The 20,513-nt window shown below is 35.6% G+C and overlaps 2 protein-coding genes across 4 annotated transcripts in view; one reads left to right on the forward strand and one right to left on the reverse strand.

Moving 5' to 3' along the window:
• Positions 1-3,810, reverse strand: part of LOC126969120 (phospholipase A2 group XV-like) — a 12,568-nt gene extending 8,758 nt beyond the window's left edge. For both annotated transcript variants that reach the window (XM_050814430.1, XM_050814431.1), the window contains exons 1-3: positions 3,263-3,810; positions 2,423-2,797; positions 102-329 (exon numbers count right to left, since the gene is read on the reverse strand). In XM_050814430.1, the coding sequence (XP_050670387.1) occupies positions 102-329; positions 2,423-2,797; positions 3,263-3,350 (691 nt within the window). In that variant the 5' untranslated portion in view covers positions 3,351-3,810. The remainder of the gene's footprint in view (positions 1-101; positions 330-2,422; positions 2,798-3,262) is intronic.
• A 1,179-nt stretch (positions 3,811-4,989) lies between these two features.
• Positions 4,990-19,601, forward strand: LOC126969124 (uncharacterized). Of its 2 annotated transcripts, XM_050814436.1 has the most exons (7): positions 4,990-5,071; positions 5,145-5,252; positions 5,331-5,445; positions 5,582-5,664; positions 8,783-8,942; positions 12,559-12,683; positions 15,212-19,601. In XM_050814436.1, exons 2-7 carry the CDS (start codon positions 5,241-5,243, stop codon positions 15,341-15,343), a joined length of 627 nt encoding a protein of 208 aa, XP_050670393.1. In that variant the 5' UTR covers positions 4,990-5,071; positions 5,145-5,240; the 3' UTR covers positions 15,344-19,601. The 2 variants fall into 2 exon arrangements, with proteins under 2 accessions (XP_050670393.1, XP_050670392.1); XM_050814435.1 differs by having other exon boundaries at positions 5,002-5,252.
• The last annotated feature ends 912 nt before the right edge of the window (positions 19,602-20,513 follow it).

Raw genomic sequence — 20,513 nt, forward strand, 5'->3', positions numbered from 1 at the left:
GGGCAGCCTAGGACTTCCGGCTGATGATGAAGCTATGTTTGGGGAAATAGTTAGCAATACCTGTGACAATTTTAATGCTAGTATGTATAAAAAAATATTACCTATAGCAAAAACTTTTAGAGCTTTAATAGCACCACCCCAGGGTGTCGATAGAGATATCATTCTTCTAATGTACTGATCCTTCCAGGATTGTGTCTGCTGTCTCAGGAAGTGCAGTGCCATGGAACCCCCCATGCTGTGTACCAACAAAGTTACCGATGACTTGTTGTTCATATTATATGTTTCCTCTACCAGAGACTTTAATTTAACAAAGAATTCACCGTTTTCATCTGAAATTATGTTATGATGTTTATTATTACTAAGTTATGTATTATTTGTCAAATTTAAAGATAAAAATATCATATTAACATATGAAAGATGAACTCAGTTTTTGTCTGGATATCAGATATCCGACAGTACAGAACTAATTGATAAAAATATCAGTTATACCATAATATAAAACCAAGGTACTTATACAGTATGGATTGCATATATCTGAAATACATAAAAATACTAGTAGTACTAGTCCATAAAAGTACCACAAAATTAATTATTTAACTAAAAACTTTAAATTGAAAAAGCGAAATTTTCGAACAAAATAAATACTTAAATAAACATTGTAATGAGTAAACAGTCTGTAGAGACAAAGTACAATAACCTCTGGAACTAAGTGCGAGGCCGGCAAATGATCGGGTTCACCTTTAATTCGTTTGATACTTTGAGACAAATAAAAATTCATGTCAAAATGGCAATATCGCTTCTGCTCTGTCAGATGAACTGTGACTTTGAACTTGAAGTGTGCTCAAAGGCAACATCTAATTTTGATGTGCAAATATTCAAGTTCATGGAATAATTCTACCAGCCCTTTTCTACAGTGTGGTCATATTCGACTCAAAATTAGGTCTACATTTTGACCTAATTAGTGCACCGATTATGTTCATGTCTTGTGTATCATCAGCAAATGCTTCAAGTATTTAGCTATATTTAATTCATGCATAAGAAAAATCCATACTGTATGTATGACACACATGAACTTACAAAATACATGCTTAGCTATGTACATTTAATATGGTCACACTAAAACTTTAAAAAATATCTAAACAGGAATGATCCAGGAACTTGTGAATTTTACTGTATTTATTGGCATGCAATGGAACCATAAACTAGCGCAGGGATCCAACTCTTCTTCAGAGATGTCTTCCAATTTTCTATTTGATTGGAATGTTTAGGATTCACAGAACAACATCAAACTTCAGGATTATTCTTTTACTTTGCTGAATAAGTAAAGGTTGCATGGCATCAGGTCAAGCCTGTAGTTTGTCTTAGTAATTCCAGACATTCTATAGACAAATATTAGATTACTGTGGACTCAAACCCGCCGCATAGATGAAGCCACAACTTGAGATTTGAACAAGACATACAAGATTTATCAACAATATGTCACTTGAAATGTTGGCTCAGTTGGAAGATTGCTTGCACGGAATGCAAGAGGTCATGGGTTCGAGTCCCGCATCATTCAAATATTTTGTTTTCAAATTTAATTTGTGTAATTGAATGGCTGTGTTAACTGGAGTTGAGTCATGATGGAGGAGGAATCTGCTTTGTTTTCAAACATTTGTTAAATGTTACATAGCCTACTTCCATTCCTTTTTTTTATATTGCACAGCTTTTATTATATAGCACAATCTTTGACCTTAATCATCAATGAAAACAAGCCCAAAACCCAAAGATGTTTTGGGCCCTTAATAAATCCAGCCTCTGTCACCTGCCAAGATACAAATAGTTTTAGTCACCCCCATTATAATTTCAAGCATTTCACAGGATTTTGATGCCTAAATGTTGTTAGTGCATCTTTTTAGCGATGTTAAAACTTGCCATATCTTTCATTAATGAGATTGCTTCGACCATGTTTTCAAGTCATTGAACTAGTTATAAATAGTGACATGAAATGGGATGTAGTTGGATAACATATTTGTTGAAAAAGACCTGAACCACAGTCATTATAAATCATAGCGCAAATTTTTTCTATTCAATTAATTTTAAAAACCAATTGACGATATTATAAATTCAGTATACATCTATAACTTGTTCTTAATATGATTTTTATGTGAGTGTTTTTTATCAGAAACAATCCTAAGATGTCAGTTCTAAAAAGTTTTAATCTGACCCCATTACTGCAATATTTTTATACAATTAAACAAAACATTGGAGGGTCCGTAGCTTCTACTTAAGTCTGTACTGGCTAGGAGCCGATCTAATTCCTAGCCAATAGATTTGTTTATTAAGCAAAAAGCAATCATACAGCGTGAACTTATAATGTCAAACATGGCTATTGTAATAATAATTAAATACTTAAGCTGAATACATCTCTTGATAGACATACTTGGTGCTCTTCGGAAATCATACGGAGCTCCTCTTATTGACACATTTCTTATATATCCCATTTTGACTAGAGCATCACTTATAGTATTGAAGTAAGCACCAGTTGAGGTGTGTGAGGGATCCAGCCACTCCACAGGTTCCGGATTCCCCCATCCTGGCACACGAACATCCACCCCTGGAGGATTCTTCGTTGTTCTAGTGACATTATCATATTCTAATCGTAAATTATCCACCCAACAGTCTATCACAAATGGCACCAACAGTTCTAGGTTCAACCAAATATTGAAATAGTCACTTGAAGTTTTTGCACAAATATAATGGACAACTTCTGTTTTATTTAATTTGGCCTCCAACTGACTGCCACCATCTCCAGGAACTGTGAATAATTGTTGTCATATAGTTCTTAAAAAATGAGATATAAAATGGAGGTCTAATCTACATAAATGCTTTTTTTGCCCAATAAAGCTAACAGGGTTTTTTCTTGTAATCGAATATATTAAAAAATGATTTAAATATTCTTCGTTTATTGTATTTTGGTTTTGAGTTGATGGTCTTATTACCAATGCTCTAAATAAGTAAATCAAAATATGGATCACATAAAGAAAGAAAAAATAAGAACTTATAAAATACAATAATTCTTAGTAGGATAAATTTAGGAATACTTCTCTGTATTAATTAAAAAAATATTGCAAATTGAATTACATAATACATTTAATGCCTACGCTTTGCAATTATTTTACATTGTAAACAATGTGAACTGGACTATAACAAAATATTATGTCGATTCAGTATATGCTATATATCTGAATTAAAATTAATAAAACAACATTATGATACTCACTGAGAATAACTGGCGATAATCCAAGACATTGTTTTGTCAATAAACTTAATACGATTGGAAAATATAAAAATAATTTACTACAGCACATAGCTGTTGTTGTTATTACGATATCAAACGTATGTTAACGATGCAGCACTCGCATTAACTGTAGTTATTACGTCTTCGCAAATAAATTAAACTTAGTTCAATGTTCCTCGATATGAGTGACGTTATATCGTCCGATCGTATGACGGGCAGTGGTGTAGTGTTCGACATTTAATGGTTTAACTTCTGTGGTGTTGATATTGATAACAAACACTAAACACACTTGTACCAGACAATCAGCTGCTGTTTATTTATTTAACAAACATGAAACACGATAATAAACAGTCGACAACGAACAGTTTAATACAGTAAAGTGCTCGCTCTGTCACCTCTGTGGATTGCAATTTGCATTTTGAAATTTGAATTTACGTCTTCCGATTTTCTAAATAAACGTTTTTAATTTTTATGTACCTACCTAACTACATATAGGCACAATGTACTTAATGTAATAATTTGTAAATTGGATTTGATGCAACAAAATAAAATAAATATTATTTACTGATGTAAAAACACTTTTGTTTAGTAATTACGTCTATCTTAATTTGATTTATTTTTATTTTTAGGAAATTGCTGACTTACTGACGGAAGGACATCAATTGACTTTATTTACTATATATAGTTTCAAACAATAAAGTAAAAAAATAATATCCAGTGTGGCCTCCATTTGCTGAAATAACTCTGCATTACGCTTCCTGGCCTTAGCAATTTACGACGTAGGTCCTCGCTAAATAGACTCTTAGAAATATTTTTTTTTCCTGATCCCAGTATTTTTTTCAAAGAACCAGAACCAGTTTTCTTAGAACCTAGTCCAGATCCACTGAACAGTGGAACGACTGACACCAAGCCGCTTCGGCACATAACTTTGAGTAACCATTGCGTTCTTGGAAATTCTGATCGCGCGGTATGCCTCAGATCGACGTGATTTTGGCGTTTGCGCAGCGTTCTGTCAATGCGTATTATTTTACGTGTACTTATTAATAGATTGCTTATAATTTGGATGAGCATATCCACCTTGTTGATGTTCATCATTTTTGTTTTCTGGCATTATTTCCGTAGATTTACGGATCACTAAGCATACCTTAATTTTATTCTAGATTCTACCTGCATATATATTAAAATTTTCTCATCGTAGTAATTTTGGGCTTGCTACACTTAGGTCATTTAAATTTGCCACCTTTTTTAATGCGAAGTGCCAACTTCCGCTAGCTAGTCTTTGATGTTATTATGATGTAACTCATAGTTCCTAACACTAGGGCTAAACCCTTATCTTAATTTAGTGATCTATGGCGAGATCATTTGCGATCCGTGTATGTACTTTGCTAGTTTATTCTCTGGGTAATCTTAGATATCCGGTCTCTATAAGTTATGAAAATTAATATTTTATTTTTTTTTTATTCTAGAGAGAAGCACATCTTAATGTACCTTTTCAAAATTTTCTTTTTATCAGAATGATATTGTTATCTAAGTACCTAGTTACCTATATTACTTCTGCTGTTATAATATTATATTCTTTGTCTTTACGAAATCCGTTTCGTTTAGTGCGCAGCAGAGTCTATAATTATTATTAATCAAGTGAAAACAATTTATTTTCCTTGTACGTACTTGAAGAGCTTAATAAATATTTATTGAACTGATGGTACCTACCTCTACTTAATGTTTTGTTTGTTACATTACTCACGCAGGCGCACTGAATAACAAGCCTCTCAAGTCGATGAACAACTATAGGTACCTACATAAATATGGAATTGCATTAAATGCTTTTAGCAAAATTATTTTTAAATTTTCTATTGTTATATAGTTGTAGATAGATTAAATTTATCTAAAATGTCGAGAAAACGAAGTGAAAAAGTATCAAAGAGCGATAAATTCGCTTACGTCGTAGAAATTAAGTGAAATGTTTCAGCAGGTGTGGGATGCAATAAAAAATCAATAATTAACGAAACTCGCCAATTACTTATACATTGCGTTGCACTTTTGGTTGTAGGGTCGCGTCGTGATTGTTTGGTTATCTTGGCTTATTGGTGGAATCTGTGGCGTTTTTATTTTATTAATAATTATATGCTACTGCCGCCTAATGCCGCGACATCAGAAATCATTTGGTAAGAATGTGAAGCAGATATTAGGTTATTATTTAACTTTTATAATTGAATTTTTAAAACAATAGGTAGTTCCTATACCAATATTAAGAAATTATTCTTTCTGTTATTGATTAGATATAATATTTCCTATTTACAGACGAGCAATACTTAAAAGAAACTTATACAATAAAGGAGGGTTATAGTTATGTGTGTCCAGAAGGCTGCAGGGTCAAACATGAGGTAATTATCCTTTAGATACTTTCGAATATTTACTGCGCGAATAATATTAAGTTATAAAGACCTTCCTATGTAATACTCAAGCTGACCCAACAGTCGTTGTTCTGTTTATAATGAAAAAAACTGTTGTGGGAGGAATTTCTTAAAATCCGTTCAAAATTCTTAGCTGACCTCTACTCGGCGAAAGGAATATCCCTACCAAATTTCAAGTCTCTACGCCATATGGTTCCAGAGGGCAGAGACATCGTGATGAGTAGACATAGGTGGAAATCTTTTATCTATACATATAATAAAATTAGAGTATCTGTTTGTAATATTGAAATAACCGTTTTTTACTACATGTTTATGAATATTTATACACCAAAATATTTTTTTTTACAATTTTTGCCTGTCTGTCTGTTTGTTCCGGCTAATCTCTGAAATGGCTGGACTGATGTAATGAGCAGTAACGATTTTTTCTAAGATAAACGAACGGTAAGTTAGAAAAAAAAGGGATGTTGCAATGTCCAAGAAACGGTCTAACTCTAAAAATAATTTATATGGCAAAACAACGCTTGCCGGGTCAGCTAGTCTTATATATAAAATTCTCGTATCCTGGTGTTTGTTACCAAACTCCTCCGAAACGGTTAAACCAATTTGTTTGAAAATTTGTGTGTATATCGGGTAGGTCTGAGAATCGGCCAATTTTTCACAACCCTAAATGATAAGGATTATATAGACCCCTAAATATTTTATTATAGTTTTTTTGACAACTTATATTATTTTTATTTTATTATTTTTCAACATTAAAAAGTACATACAACTTCAAATTTTCACCCGTTTACCATCAACACCTATTTTGTAACGCGATTTTAATATTATTCTATTCCATCAACAGATATGTAATAATTATTGATTTTTTTATAACTTTATATGACAGTAAAACGTTTGCTGTATCAGCTAGTAGGTATACAATTATATAGTTTTGCACTATACTATGCAGTTAGAAGACTTATAGTAACTTCATTGAAATCTGCTTTTTGTTCGGTGTAAACAGTTCTTCACGCATTAAATTTATTCAAAATATGTATATTGGTACATTACTATCGCAATGGCTCTACCTCTATCGCTCAAGATGAAATCCCTCTGAAAAAGAAACTATGAATCTGGTCGTAATAAAATTCTAACTTGGAAGGCACTCACAGGTTCCATCTAGCCATGGAACCTGTGAGTTCAGGCTCTCCAAATTTAAATAAATTAATCAGGTGATTAATTTTGGGAAGTTATAAATATAATATAAATTATTATTAAGCTTTATGTAATAAAAATCTTAAAATTCAGCAATACAATTTGACCTAGTTAAACAGAGAAGGTAAGGGTGTATTTATACCCGTATGATGGGATTTGCGGGTACTATTTTATTATTTTTTATGAATATAGATGACACAAGTTTGTGCGTTCACCGCTAAAGTCTCCCTTTGTCGTATCCCCTCGATTCGAGATCACTCCTCTAACTGCCACTATACAGGTTGTATTGGCATACTCGGCGTCGATATATCGAGTGACCATCAGTTCCAAATAAAAAGTTCCATAGAGAAAGCCAAATTGGCCTCTAAAATGCTTGGTGTACTCAGTAAGGGGACACAGAACTTCATAACAAGCCACCGCCTGCAACTATATTAGGCGCAAACTTGGCCTCACATGGAGTGTTCTCACCTCTGGGTGGGTGAGCTCCGAAAAAAGAAGCTGGTACCTGAGAGCCCAAGTAGCAGCTTCTTCCATTTAACCAAATACAACGAAAAGCGGCTCGAATCATCGACGGTCAATAATTCATCTCCGATCGGCTTGATTGTTTGGCGTAGCGTAGAGATTGCGTAGCGATGGGTTCTATCTGACTGACTCGCACAGACACTTATGGCCGTTCCCAATATTCAGCCTATCCCTTACTTGAGATCAAAATCGTAACTATCGTTGACTTTTCTGTCCCAATAAACTTATCGATGGTAACTCACCTAGCTTACCAGCGATAGAAGTTTGTATGGAAATTGCAATTCACGCCTCCCAATATAAGGCGATAAGAATGACTTATCGGATATATTGCGACAGCTTCAGATTATTGACAGCTAGTTACTGTAGACAGTAGAAGGTAGTATTTTTTTTTATGGAATCGTAGGACAACCGAGCGTAGGGGTCACCTGGTGTTAAGTGATCACCGCCGCCCACATTCTCTTGCAACACCAGAGGAATCACAAGAGCGTTGCCGGCCTTTAAGGAAGGTGTACGCGCTTTTTCTGAAGGTACCCATGTCGTATCGTCCCGGAAACACCGCACAAGGAAGCTCATTCCACAGCTTTGTAGTACGTGGAAGAAAGCTCCTTGAAAACCGCCCTGTGGAGGACACGCCACACATCCAGATGGTGGGGATGTGGCGTGTCGTGCGAAGGTGGAATTCGGCGGCAGGAATCAGAATTCGGTTAAACAGCTCAGTTAATTTATTTCTAACTGTAGATAGTTTATTGGGACCTTGAACTTGAACTCTTGAACTTACGTCTCAATTCTAAACTATTTCCGCATTGTCTAAACTATTCATAGTTTCTTATGTGGTTATTGCAACTGTAGTTAATAATTATCAACAATAAAATTAACTAAAAGTGTTCCAACAAATTAGAAAAAAGTCCTAAACCACAATTAGGTGAAAAAAGCGGATAGAAGGGGAATAAATTATTATCTCCTAAACTACTCAAAATCGTAGAACATACATAGGGGTGATTCAGATACTCATCACCATGAGGCTTTGAAATTTTAGCTTTAGACGTCAACTTTTCGGCCACCCTGTATAGTAGCTACATTTTACATAATTAAATATGACAAAATATAATTTTATTTGTAACAATAACTGTTGTTACATACTGTCTTCATCATTATTGATTGGAACCCCTTCTTGGATATAGGCCTTCTCCAGCTTGTTCCAGGCCTCTTTGCTATCTTTTTTCATAAGTTTCCTACTGTCGCTTTAATGTCTTCTCTCCTCCTTCTCCTTTCTCTCTTCCTATTTCTCCTTTTTCCTATTGGCCCTTCCCACATAGTTGCCTCTGATGTCCATCTATGATAATTAACAATATCTAGCAATGTTTATAACAAGGTGCAGGTACAGCGACACTCCCGACCTGCCAGCTATGCGGGTGATATGGAGTGCCGGCGCCACAGAGAACCGCCGCGTGTCCAACCTCCCACCCACTGCTACGTTAATAGAGTGCCCACCACCTCCAGGGAACTGTCCACGCAGTATGCTTCCAGCAGCAGTAAGTAACTCCTCCTTTGATATGTTAAACCTATCTATAAAATGATATATTTGAGCAACCTTTGTCGCATCACGCAAAAAGACCTACCAGATATATTTCGACCATTATTTTAGTTAGAATTCATTGTGTTCATATAAGAATGATAATACAATTTTGTATATTTTATTAAACAGAGCGCAAAAAAAGAATCCTGGGAGAGTTTCTTGCGCCGCGTCTTCTCTCTCACAGTGCCATTTCTTTCCGAAGCGGTGGCACCACCGCGGAAAAGTTTAAGAAATGACATCAAAAAGAATTCTAAAGGGATCAATTTTTTGAAAATTAATGCCTTTTAAATATAAACGTAAATAAAAACGTAAAGGCCGGCAACTCATCTCTTGATCCCTGGTCTTTCGGATCTTCATCGGCGGTTGCATTAATGAATAACTGTAAAAATATTATTACTGCTATGACTTCATCTGTCTCGGATTTTTTTTTAAGGAATAGGAGGACAAACGAGCGCACGGGTCACCTGGTGTTATGTTTTTCACTTTCTCTTGCTATACCAGAGGAATCACAAGAGCGTTGCCGGCCTTTAAGAAAGGTGTACGCGCTTTTTTTGAAGGTAAACATAAATTTACTAATACAAGATAAACCCTTCAGACCGAAACACAAAAAGGCTTACACATTACTACTTCACAGCAGAAAAAGGCGCCGTTGTGTGTTTAAAATCTAGCCGGTGCAAAGGAGCATCCCACTGGTAAACGTACGTCCCATTATAGACATACATAAAAATTTTATAAACTACTTTTTTGGCTTCGGTATTGTGTGTTTTTACGGTTTTATTTGCAAGTTTATTATGTTAATGTTGAGTAAGTCTTAAAATATTTGTATGTGCTAAGGGAAAGAGAAATCGATTTCATAAAACTGATCTAATTTTCCGTTGGGCACTACGAGCTTAGATAATTTATACGTCTAGTAGTCTCTTCTTGTTAGACAGCCGATGAAAACAGGCCAGGAATATTAGTTTAGTGTGCGTGACAAACTATGTCTTACACTCACGATTTGTATGACACTTTGTGTAAGTGTGCGTGCATTTCTCAAAATAGAGGTTAGTTCTAAATTAAATTTTTTTTCGACGTTTTCACAGCTGTGATAGTCTATCTAGTATCTACGTATGAATGATCTAACGGCCGTTTCCAATATACTATCTACAGATAGAGATAAGTTACTACCTTCTGCTGTCAGTAATTAGCTGTCAATAATATGAAGCTGTCTTTCTGCTGTCATCTACAATTCGATATAAACTTCTATCGCTGGTTAGCTATACGTCCTCCCATTGACAGACAGCGTGAACAGATAAGGTGAGTTACCGTCGATAAGTTTATTGGGACAGAAAAGTCAACGATAGTTACGATTTTTATCTCAAGTAGGCCACACCCGGTGATAGACTGAATATTGGGGACGGTCGTAAGACTACGAGCTTCGTAGGTACTACTTCTTCTAAAGTATTTTTTCTTTGAATTTGTTTTCAACATACGAAATTCTGATATCACCAGTAGTAATGCAGTCATCGATTCAATATCTCATGAAAAGGTATGTCCCTATTTAACAATGCAGATTTTTAAAACAATTACCTCACCTCTATCTATTTCAATGGATTAACAATTATAAACAAGCCCCGTTTATATTATATTGTTTTGTTTTAAATATAGCTGAGCCCATTGTACGTTGAGGTGGCAACAAACTGGACAGGCTGTTCCATATGTTTGACAGCAAATTTTTGTGCCTATTTGAAGCGCCACTCGCGCAAGAGAACTAATTTAGACGTATAATACAAATGGCTGCGTAGGAACGAACTCTGAAGTATTTTTGCATTTTGAATTAAATTTGTTTGTTTTCCGTGTTATTTATACTCCAAGAATCAACGTAATAAAGTTTACATTTTTTTTTGTAAATAGTTTCCCACCATCTATCGATGTTTGCTGAGGTTGCCATCACTAGTTTTAGTACCGCAGACTCTCGCTACATGGCCAACAGTGCCAAAATGGCGAACATCAAAATGGCACAAAAGCACTTTGACAGCCGCCAGTCCAGTGGTATGTAGTTGAGTGTAACAAACGGATTTTGGTTAGAGACCAATTTTTAGACAAATTTCTACCATAGACCACGGACTAGTAAAAAAATAAGGACTCCGTGTCACCTTACATAACAGTGTAGAACCAAAACAAGTCGATTAACGTGTAAATACATAGCCCCACGCACACACACTACTACAGGCCGATAGGCGGCCATTATGGGAATTGTGATCGTCTGTGACAGATTCAGTTTTTGTCTCAATAAAATATTTTTAAAATGCCGTTGTGCGTTGTGAAAGTGTAAAAGCAATACTATATAAGTATTTGTGGCCATATACGATTATTTAAGGGAGAAAAAATGTGTAACTAGTATCCCCCATAACCGCACACACACTAGCATAAAGGTGCTTCACTTGCTAATATCACGGCGCGGAGTCGTTCTTTCTGTAACCGATTTTGATTGAGAGTCGTAAACGCACCCATTGACAGATCAAAATTCGGCTGTCATCTATACAATAGTATATTCTAGGTAGCCTTAGATTAAGGATTGGTGTCCGCTGCACTCCAGCTAGATACCGTACTACGTAAAAACAATAGATTTTTTTATTACGGCTACTATTAGATGCTTGTGTGCGTGACATCTTGACACTGAAAGGCATCTTTCAAATTTAGTAACATACGCTTCGTGTTATTTTACATTGAAATAATAAAATACAAAATACTTACTGATGATAGTATGTGATCCCAGAATCTTTCTTTTTTCTTGAAGTATTCCTTTTACAAAGTTTTACTACGCAACCCGGCATTTATGTTTCAATTATTAGCAAAGTTTAACAATACATCGTCGCTCACTTGGGCGTAATATTAGTTACCTAACTTTACGACTACGTCTACGGTATCTAGTTGGAGCGCAGTGGAGACTTGGAAACTATCTATAATAGTTAGTTAATATATATACTAGAATATCGTATTATCATTATGATTAAGTATATCAACAGAATAAAAAATATGTTTGTAGGTATTTTTAGCCGAATTCAAAAAAAGAGAAGTTTATCAAGCCGTGTGTTATTTTATTTATTGAACAGCGGAACTCTATTAAATTGGTAGTCGCTGATGAGGTGCTTGCCTGGGATGCTTTACCAGTGGGAGGCTCATTAGCACGGATGCCGGCTAGATTATGGGTACCACAACGGCGCCTATTTCTGCCGTGAAGCAGTAATGTGTAAGCATTATTGTGCTTCGGTTTGAAGGGCGCCGTAGCTAGTGAAATTACTGGGCAAATGAGACTTAACATCTTATGTCTCAAGGTGACCAGCGCAATTGCAGTGCTGCTCAGAATTTTAGGATTTCTCAAGAATCCTGAGCTGAACTGCATTGTAATGGGCAGGGCGTATCAATAATCATCGGCTGAACGTCATGCTCGTCTCGTCCATTACTGTCATAAGAAAAATGCACTCAACATTTAATGATTAATCCTTTGCTGGATAAATCGTTTGATTTACAAAATACATCAATAGTAGTCGCACACTTCAAGTCCAGATACATTCTGGTACTGATTGCAGTGTTGGATGACATAGAAGGAGCGGCCAGCATGGATGCAATGAAGACCCGCTCGCTGCCAGCGTTCCTCAGGCCTAAGCAGAGACCGCTGTCCACCGAAGATGATCTGCATCAGCTCTATGCCAAAGTAAGGTTCATATTGACATTATTTAAGCGTACATAAATAATATCCTCAAACGTGACCTAAATGACAAACCTATGCTAAAAACTTCAGTGCGTTAGTCACCGAAGCTTGTTACTTTTAATAATGTATACAATAATTGAAGACAGGACAATATTATTTAATCACGTTTTCCCTTTATCTCTTTCCGTATCTATCTTTATTATAAATGTATATATATAGATAGAGAGAATCCCGTTATAGACTGTTTGTTTAAAAAAAAAGACGTGTGGCACTCGGGGACTGCCGCGGTAAAGCTATTGCATAGCATTTTTATCAACTTATGCAATTATAATTATTTATTTATTTTATTAATACAGTATTTTTTTTAGTAAAATTAATTTTAAATAAATCAAACGGGAAGTGAGTAAAATTTAATTTGTAGGATTTTATTACAGACAGACAACGGGACAGGTGAAACTAAATAACAATGCTCATAATAATAAAAAATAAAAAAACAATATAAAAAAAAATAATAAATAAAAATCAAGACGTACCCCAGGCTCGAACCTGGGACCTTCTGCACAAAAAGCATACGTGATAACCGCTGTTCCACGGCAACTGAAATGACCGTGGCGAAATATCTATATACATCTAGTAAGTAAGTGTTAGGTTATTTTCGTTACGGAATTTCTGGATTCGGTCTCCACGCTCAAGGCCCGCGATAGAAGCTATGCAATAGCTTAAAAGTAAGTACATTTTCTCCCCATAAAATTATACCAACAAACTACCAAATTTAAATTTTAAATGCTAGGGTTCTAGAATTTGTAATGTGTCGAATCAGTTTGTTGTTTTAAGTGATATCCCTTACTTCTGGCATTAAATATACAAATTACATTTGTACTAAAACTTATGGACGATGTGGGACTCGAACCCGCGCCTCTCTGAGTCCGGGCGCTCTCGCCAATTGAACCAACCGTCCGAATGACGCATCGACCGAAATTTTGGTATGTCTTGTTCAGCCCTCAGATTGTGACTCCATCAACAGGATCTCTTTTTCAGGCGATAACCTGCTCAACTCCAATATTTGCGTATTAGGAAATTGACTTAAGGCTGGGGACCGAGCCAATGGCCTTGAGGAATCGAGCGGAGCTAGGTTATGTCTCTCGTACAAGAGCGCCATAGTTTTAATTCTGAATTAGAAGCATTTTTAATTTATTACAAACATCATACTTTCTTTGCAAAGCTAACAAAACTATGTAATTCTAAATAATATTGGTGTACACTTAATAAATTTTCGTACAACTGTAACAGTTAGGGGTAGTTTGGTGATTTTTTTCGCACCGGCTAAAAAATAGAAATGTATAGAAAAAATTAATTTTCGCCTCATATTGTGGAGATATATATTTTTTTCTTTTTGTAAAATACTATAAGCTTTATATAAACCGTCAAGAATTGGTTTCAATTATGCACTTTTTTGGCGATTTCTGGGGATAGCGGCCTTGAGTAGAGACTTTCGGCCGTTCCCAATATTCAGTCTATCTCTTACTTGAGATACAAATCGTAACTATCGTTGACTTTTCTGTTCCAATAAACTTATCGACGGTAAGTCACCTTATCCGTACACGCTGTCTGTCATAGGGAGGACGTAAAGCTTACCAGCGATAGAAGTTTGTATGGAAATTTCAATCCACGCGTCCCTATATAAGGCGAAAAGAATGACTTATCGGGTATATTGGGACAGCTTCAGATTATTGACAGCTAATTACTGACAGTAGACGGTAGTAATTTATTTCTATCTGTAGATAGTATATTGGGAACGGCTGTTAAAGTAATCAAATCACAGCCCGTGACTTCGTCCTCAGGTCGCGATAAATTATATATTTAATATGCCTACATTTAGCGTAATAGTATATTACAGCCTGTAGTCGCGACCTCTTGTTTATATTCATACACAACGTGAATGATATGTATACATACAATCAAACATGCAAAGATTCTATAAACTAAATTTATTTATAGATACTGCATCTGAACTCGGCTGGGCTTCATTATAGAAGTGTTTAATATTACCCACGCTTCGTTTTAATGTTCACTTTATGAATATTACTAGAATTAGTATTTGACAAACAATAATACCGCATTTGTCACGGGGACTGTTCCGAAGACCTGTTTGATCTGATTCCTGCTGCCGAATTCCACCTTCGTACGTCACGCCCCAAATAAGGATATAATTCCCACCATCTGGACGTGTGGCGGTCCTCTACAGTGCGGTCCAAGGAACTTTCCTTCACATACAAAATGTTCAATGTGTGTGTGTATGGCATTCTAGTGCGGTTACTCCAGGACGATACGACATGGGTACCTTCAAAATGTGCGCGTACGCCTTTCTAAAAAACCGGCAACGCTCCTGTGATTCTTCTATTGATACAAAAGAATGTTGACGGCGGTGAACACTTAACATCACCATCTTTACTATTCCGAAGAAACTATAATTTCTGCCAACTCCCTTGGAAACAGGTTTGATTGATTCATGTATGTTTGCATAATTTCAGGCGAATCTCAGCAAGAAGTACAAGAACAGAATGCGAAGCGAGCACGCGGCCATCATAGCACTCAGCAAGTCGCACAGCCAGTTCTTAGACGCCGATGCTGTCGTGGTATACGACCAGCGAACGGCTCTGTAACAGTCCTAACAGCTGCCCATCTCTTCAACACTCTACTAATTCCTTTGATGTGCAAGTGTGTGAGTATTTACTACATGCACGTGCGCAGGTCAACAAACTTCTGTTGATAAACTATTCAATTTGGCTAACGAAATTTGAAATTAATTTAAGAGTGTTAGGGCTATGTCCTGGTTTTTGACCCCATACCCGGTTTTGTACTAATCTTCCATAAGTTTCAAGAACATAAACAGTAAATGAAACAATGATTATTATGATCATACACTCGGCACTATATTATGATTTTGTGATAATATTTACCTACTACAAGATACTCTTTATATAAAAGCATATATCTACATTTTACCAAACTATTAGGACCGAAAGTCTTTAGAACCAATATCCTATGCATTTCCAGTAAACCTATACCATATCTACATTTTTCTAAATCACAGAACTGAAAAGAGTTAACAGTAGAAGTTCAAACTAAAATTGTTGTAAATATGCCACAATAGCTGAAAATTTCACGCAAATATTTGAATACTAATATCGGTAAACTGCTTGGTTGCTATCAAGAATATATTATCAATAAAGTATATAACTTTAACATAACTATAACGTACTTCAGGTAAGGTATGAAATGTTTCTTAATGTTGGTGATCAATTGTCTCTAATAACTATCATGTGGTCTTTTGATGTAGTCGGCTTCATAATTGGATGTTAAAATGCAAACAAAGACCTCGTAAGCAAGATAAATGATTTTTTGGCTGTTTTTGAAGATGATAAAGATTTGTAAATGTGATGCACAACCATAATAAGTATTTTTTAATATGTATTTTATTTAATACAATAGTAAGACAGTATTTTATTTGATTAACGCGAGTGGTACACACTTAAATCACTCTGTGTACTTTTAAATCCCCCTGAAAACGTGCACTGAAAAGATCACAAAACGTCGGGTTGAATAGAATACGAATTAAAATGTAATTCTTACGCGAAAATTTATGTAAAAACAGTTACAATCACACGCGTTTTAATCCAATAGTAAGATTGACGTAAGACTATCTCATTTAACAAAGAAACAGCAAATTGTTAATATAATGCTAAATGCTATTTAGGTTATAAATAATATTTTATAGACGAGAGCATAATATAACAGTTCTCCTACTGCCCAGCTCAACCCTGGTTGAGCTTACAATGGTAGCGGAGTATAGCTATCATGAGCTCATGTAAAGAAGTAGTCCAAGGATATAGATTTATAAATGAAATTACGTAACAAATTTGGAGGAAAGTATGGTAAAGATGCCACCTTCGCACGACACGCCACAAGTTACGATATCATCCCCACCATCTGGATGTGTGGCGGTCCTCCACAGTGCGGTTTTCAAGGAGCTGTCTTCCACGTACTACAAAGCTGTGGAATGAGCTTCCTTGTGCGGTGTTTCCAGGACGATACGACATGGGTACCTTCAAAAAAAAGCGCGTACACCTTCCTTAAAGGCCGGCAACGCTCTTGTGATTCCTCTGGTGTTGCAAGAGAATGTGGGCGGCGGTGATCACTTAACACCAGGTGACCCGTACGCTCGTTTGTCCTCCTATTCCATAAAAAAAGACGACACCGGCATTGGACATCTAATTATGAAACAGGCAATAAAATTTACGTAACTAAATTATTTCAAGCAGCTTGTTGCAAGCAGATAGAGCCACTAATAAAATTGGTAGAACCATCGACGCCAATAACTTAAAAACAACACAATACTCAGCATTAAAATTAAGGAATGATATGGAACCTGGCCAGACTTCTACTACAAAAATAGTTTCAACATTTTGTAAATTCTTAACGAAACGTTGAAAGTATTGTTAAATGGAGGCGATTTTTAAGCAACAATACTTACGTTTGACCCATCATTCATAAATTCTTTGGTATTTTACCCCCTTATTCATAATAGTCTGCTAACTTAAAGCATTGCTAATTCTCACTCTGTCTTCTTCTATTGACCTAAGTCAGAATGAGAAAAAACACTCCTTAGCGGCTGTTTAAAGTTAGCGGATTATGAATAAGGGGGATAGAATATCCCACACTTATGTATTGTACCTTACCTAGTTAATGTTAATCTATTTGTCTAATAAAATTTATATCGAATTGTTAATCATTGTTCTATTGTAAGCTTTTTATAACAATATATAAATTAAACGAATTTCAAGTGTAAATTGGAGCCTCATGGTTATTTAACATAGATATAATGTGTTTCTTGTAAGGCATGAAAAATATGTCCAAGCTATATTGTAGTTTGATTCACAAAATCATTGATATCTAGTTATTAAGCTATGACCCTCTGTTCTTTAGTAGTGACCAGCTCAGTGACTACTTCCACTAAATCTATTGCTTCAGTTTAACTCAGCAGTTCTTACTAATTAGTTACCTTACTTGTAGCGTAGAGTAGCTATAACTCCTACAGTATTATTATTGTACAGAACTAAGCCATAAAAAATATAGCTGAATTCAAAACACGCCTATATAGTTCTATTTTTATTAATTTATATAAACTATAATCATATGATTATGTCATTAACTTTTCGATCTACATATATGAGAATCTATCTAGAAAAATAGGGTGGTAGAAAATTTGGTCTTACAATAGCTTAGAGTATCTCCTATTTAGCCATTACAAATAGCATGCAAACTTAGTCTTGGTCAAATTGTTTTATTACAATTTAAATGAATTAATTTTATATTTACACAAAATAAAAATTTGATAAATTATCAAAAATAAATAAAGTCATGATAAGAATAATCTACTAATGCCCTTTTGCCGTAGTCTTCTGAATTCGTATTCTTTAAAACTAACAAATGCTTTTAAAACCTCATATTTGTCAGCCTTTAAGACGGGATCGCATCATCATCATCAATTAAATAAACAAAATCAATAATACTCAATAATAGTCTATCAATGGAAGTGGTCAAAAATTATCATAATATTTTGACCTCATTCTTGACGTTTCAGATTACCTCAGTATTCAATACAAATGAATTCTATCCACAATATCTGGAGGCGTGCAGTAGATTAGTAATGTTGTTCTTTCCATTCCATGAGTCCAGCAACGGAGCTTTTAAGTAATCCCTTATATTTAAAATTAATAAAACTCAAAAGGGAAGTAGACTTTGACAGCAAACGGCTTGATCAGCTGTATTGCACGGGAAAAAGTTTGATGCATGATTAAAGAGCATATCTAATATTATGGTAGTTGACAATTTGTTGATACGCCTTCATATAAATCCACGTTAATTCGCGGTGCTTGCATCTAGAGAATGATTTCAATGACTTACAACCATACATCAGCGTACACCGTTTGGAATCATCTGAAGATGTATTTAAAAATATTTGACGATAGTTGAATTGTAATATGTGCGATATTGCCTAACTTCAATTTAATTAAAGTGAGGAGGTACATACAAATTTTTGACTTCATTAAAGAGGTTTTAAGCCTTTTTGGATGTATACTTACCTAATCGAATTAAAAAAAACGCTATAATAGGCTTCCGCAAATTTTACTTTCTCGAACTGTTTTAGGGACTGTTTCAAGTTTCCTAAATTGCATTATGTTATCACGGAGTAGTAAAAAAAGAAGGACTCCGCGCCGTGATATTAGCAAGTGAAGCACCTTTATGCTAGTGTATGTGCGGTTACGAGGTATACCAGTTACACAGTTTTTTCTCCCTTAAATAATCATATATCCACATATTTGTGGCTTTTATGTTATTGTTTTTACACTTTTTCACAACGCACGACGGCATTTTTAAAATATTTTATTGCGACGCAAACTGATCTGTCACAGACGATGACAATTCTCATAATGGCCGCCTATCGGCCTGTAGTAGTGTAAGTGTGTGCGTAGGGCTAAGTAGTTTTGGAGCTACACTGTTATGTAAGGTGACACGGAGTCCTTATTTTTTTACTAGTCCGTGTATGTTATATGTTTAATTATAATAATGAATACTTATTGCAGAGCAAAAAAATTTACTGTAGTTACTTAGCTTATGAATATGTGCAACAATATTTACTGTCGTTACTGGGTGGAATTAATTTTGTCTTGTTAGCTATTATTCGATTATTATACTTATATTAAAACTAAGATTCGCGTTTACAGTTTCAAGAAAATCTACTAAATACTATGTATTGTTATATTTTGGGCTTTAATTTTTGTTGATTATTAAAAAGGTCAGTTAGTGGCGAACAAATGTATCTATAAACTGATATTTTCATTGTAGTTAAGCAACATTTTTGAGCTGTTTTTAATAAAGTTTTTACTAATCGTCTTGCATTAGTTACAAAATATGTCTCCATTATAATTACAAGTGTTTTGTTTTTTTTTATAAAGAAAATTTTATGTTTGCCTGTCTCTTTTTGTAATAATTATCTGAAATATCTTTGATGTGTTGACAGTTATGTTTACCAGTGAGAGCCTCCTTTGCACAATATGCGGGCTAGATTATGAGTACCACAACGGCGTGAAACATTACAGTGTTTCGGTCTGAAGGGCGTCGTAGCTAGTGAAATTACTGGGAAAATAAGACTTTACATCTTATGTCACAAGGTTACGAGCGCAACTGTATGTATTGAATTCCTTTGCACAGGAAAGGAATTCAATACATACAGTTGCGTCTGAAAGTGGGAGAGTCACGCTACCGTCTTTTGACGTCAGTACAATCGGGCCAGACTCGTCCGGGTTATTTACCACACTCGCACAGAATACCGGCGTGAAGTAGCGGCCTAGTGCCGCTATGTTTCGCATAGGTTAGTGTGGAGGACCGGAGGCCAAACCCCCCCCCCCCCCTTCCCCTCAACAAAATATGAGAGCGGTATTTAAAGAGAAATTACCCCAGGAGGGTACCGACTCTAGTGGAGCCGGAGAATCCCTCCCCGAGCATTCGCGCTCGGGCTGCCCCTCGTATTATGGGGAGGGCACAGTACCGCGTATGTCAGAGGACAAACAGGGCAGCAACACCACGGCACCCCGCTCCACATAATTACCTCCACTTAATGTGGACTTTTGTAACATCAGGGGAATTCACTCCAACTTAAACGCCGTCCACCACCATCTTCAGACGGCGCAGCCGGCCTTGTGTTTCCTTACGGAGAGGCAGATATCTCTACCTAGCGATACGTCATATTTAACGTACCCCGGGTACAAA

Source organism: Leptidea sinapis, chromosome 17 (assembly GCF_905404315.1).
Source record: "Leptidea sinapis chromosome 17, ilLepSina1.1, whole genome shotgun sequence".
Taxonomy (NCBI): Eukaryota; Metazoa; Arthropoda; class Insecta; order Lepidoptera; family Pieridae; genus Leptidea; species Leptidea sinapis.

Excerpts from the sequence above, each read along its gene's own strand:
- LOC126969124 (XM_050814436.1), top strand. Across the intron at positions 5,665-8,782 it reads GCTGCAGGGTCAAACATGAG|GTGCAGGTACAGCGACACTC; the intron begins GTAATTATCCTT and ends GTTTATAACAAG. Across the intron at positions 8,943-12,558 it reads GCAGTATGCTTCCAGCAGCA|TGTTGGATGACATAGAAGGA; the intron begins GTAAGTAACTCC and ends TACTGATTGCAG.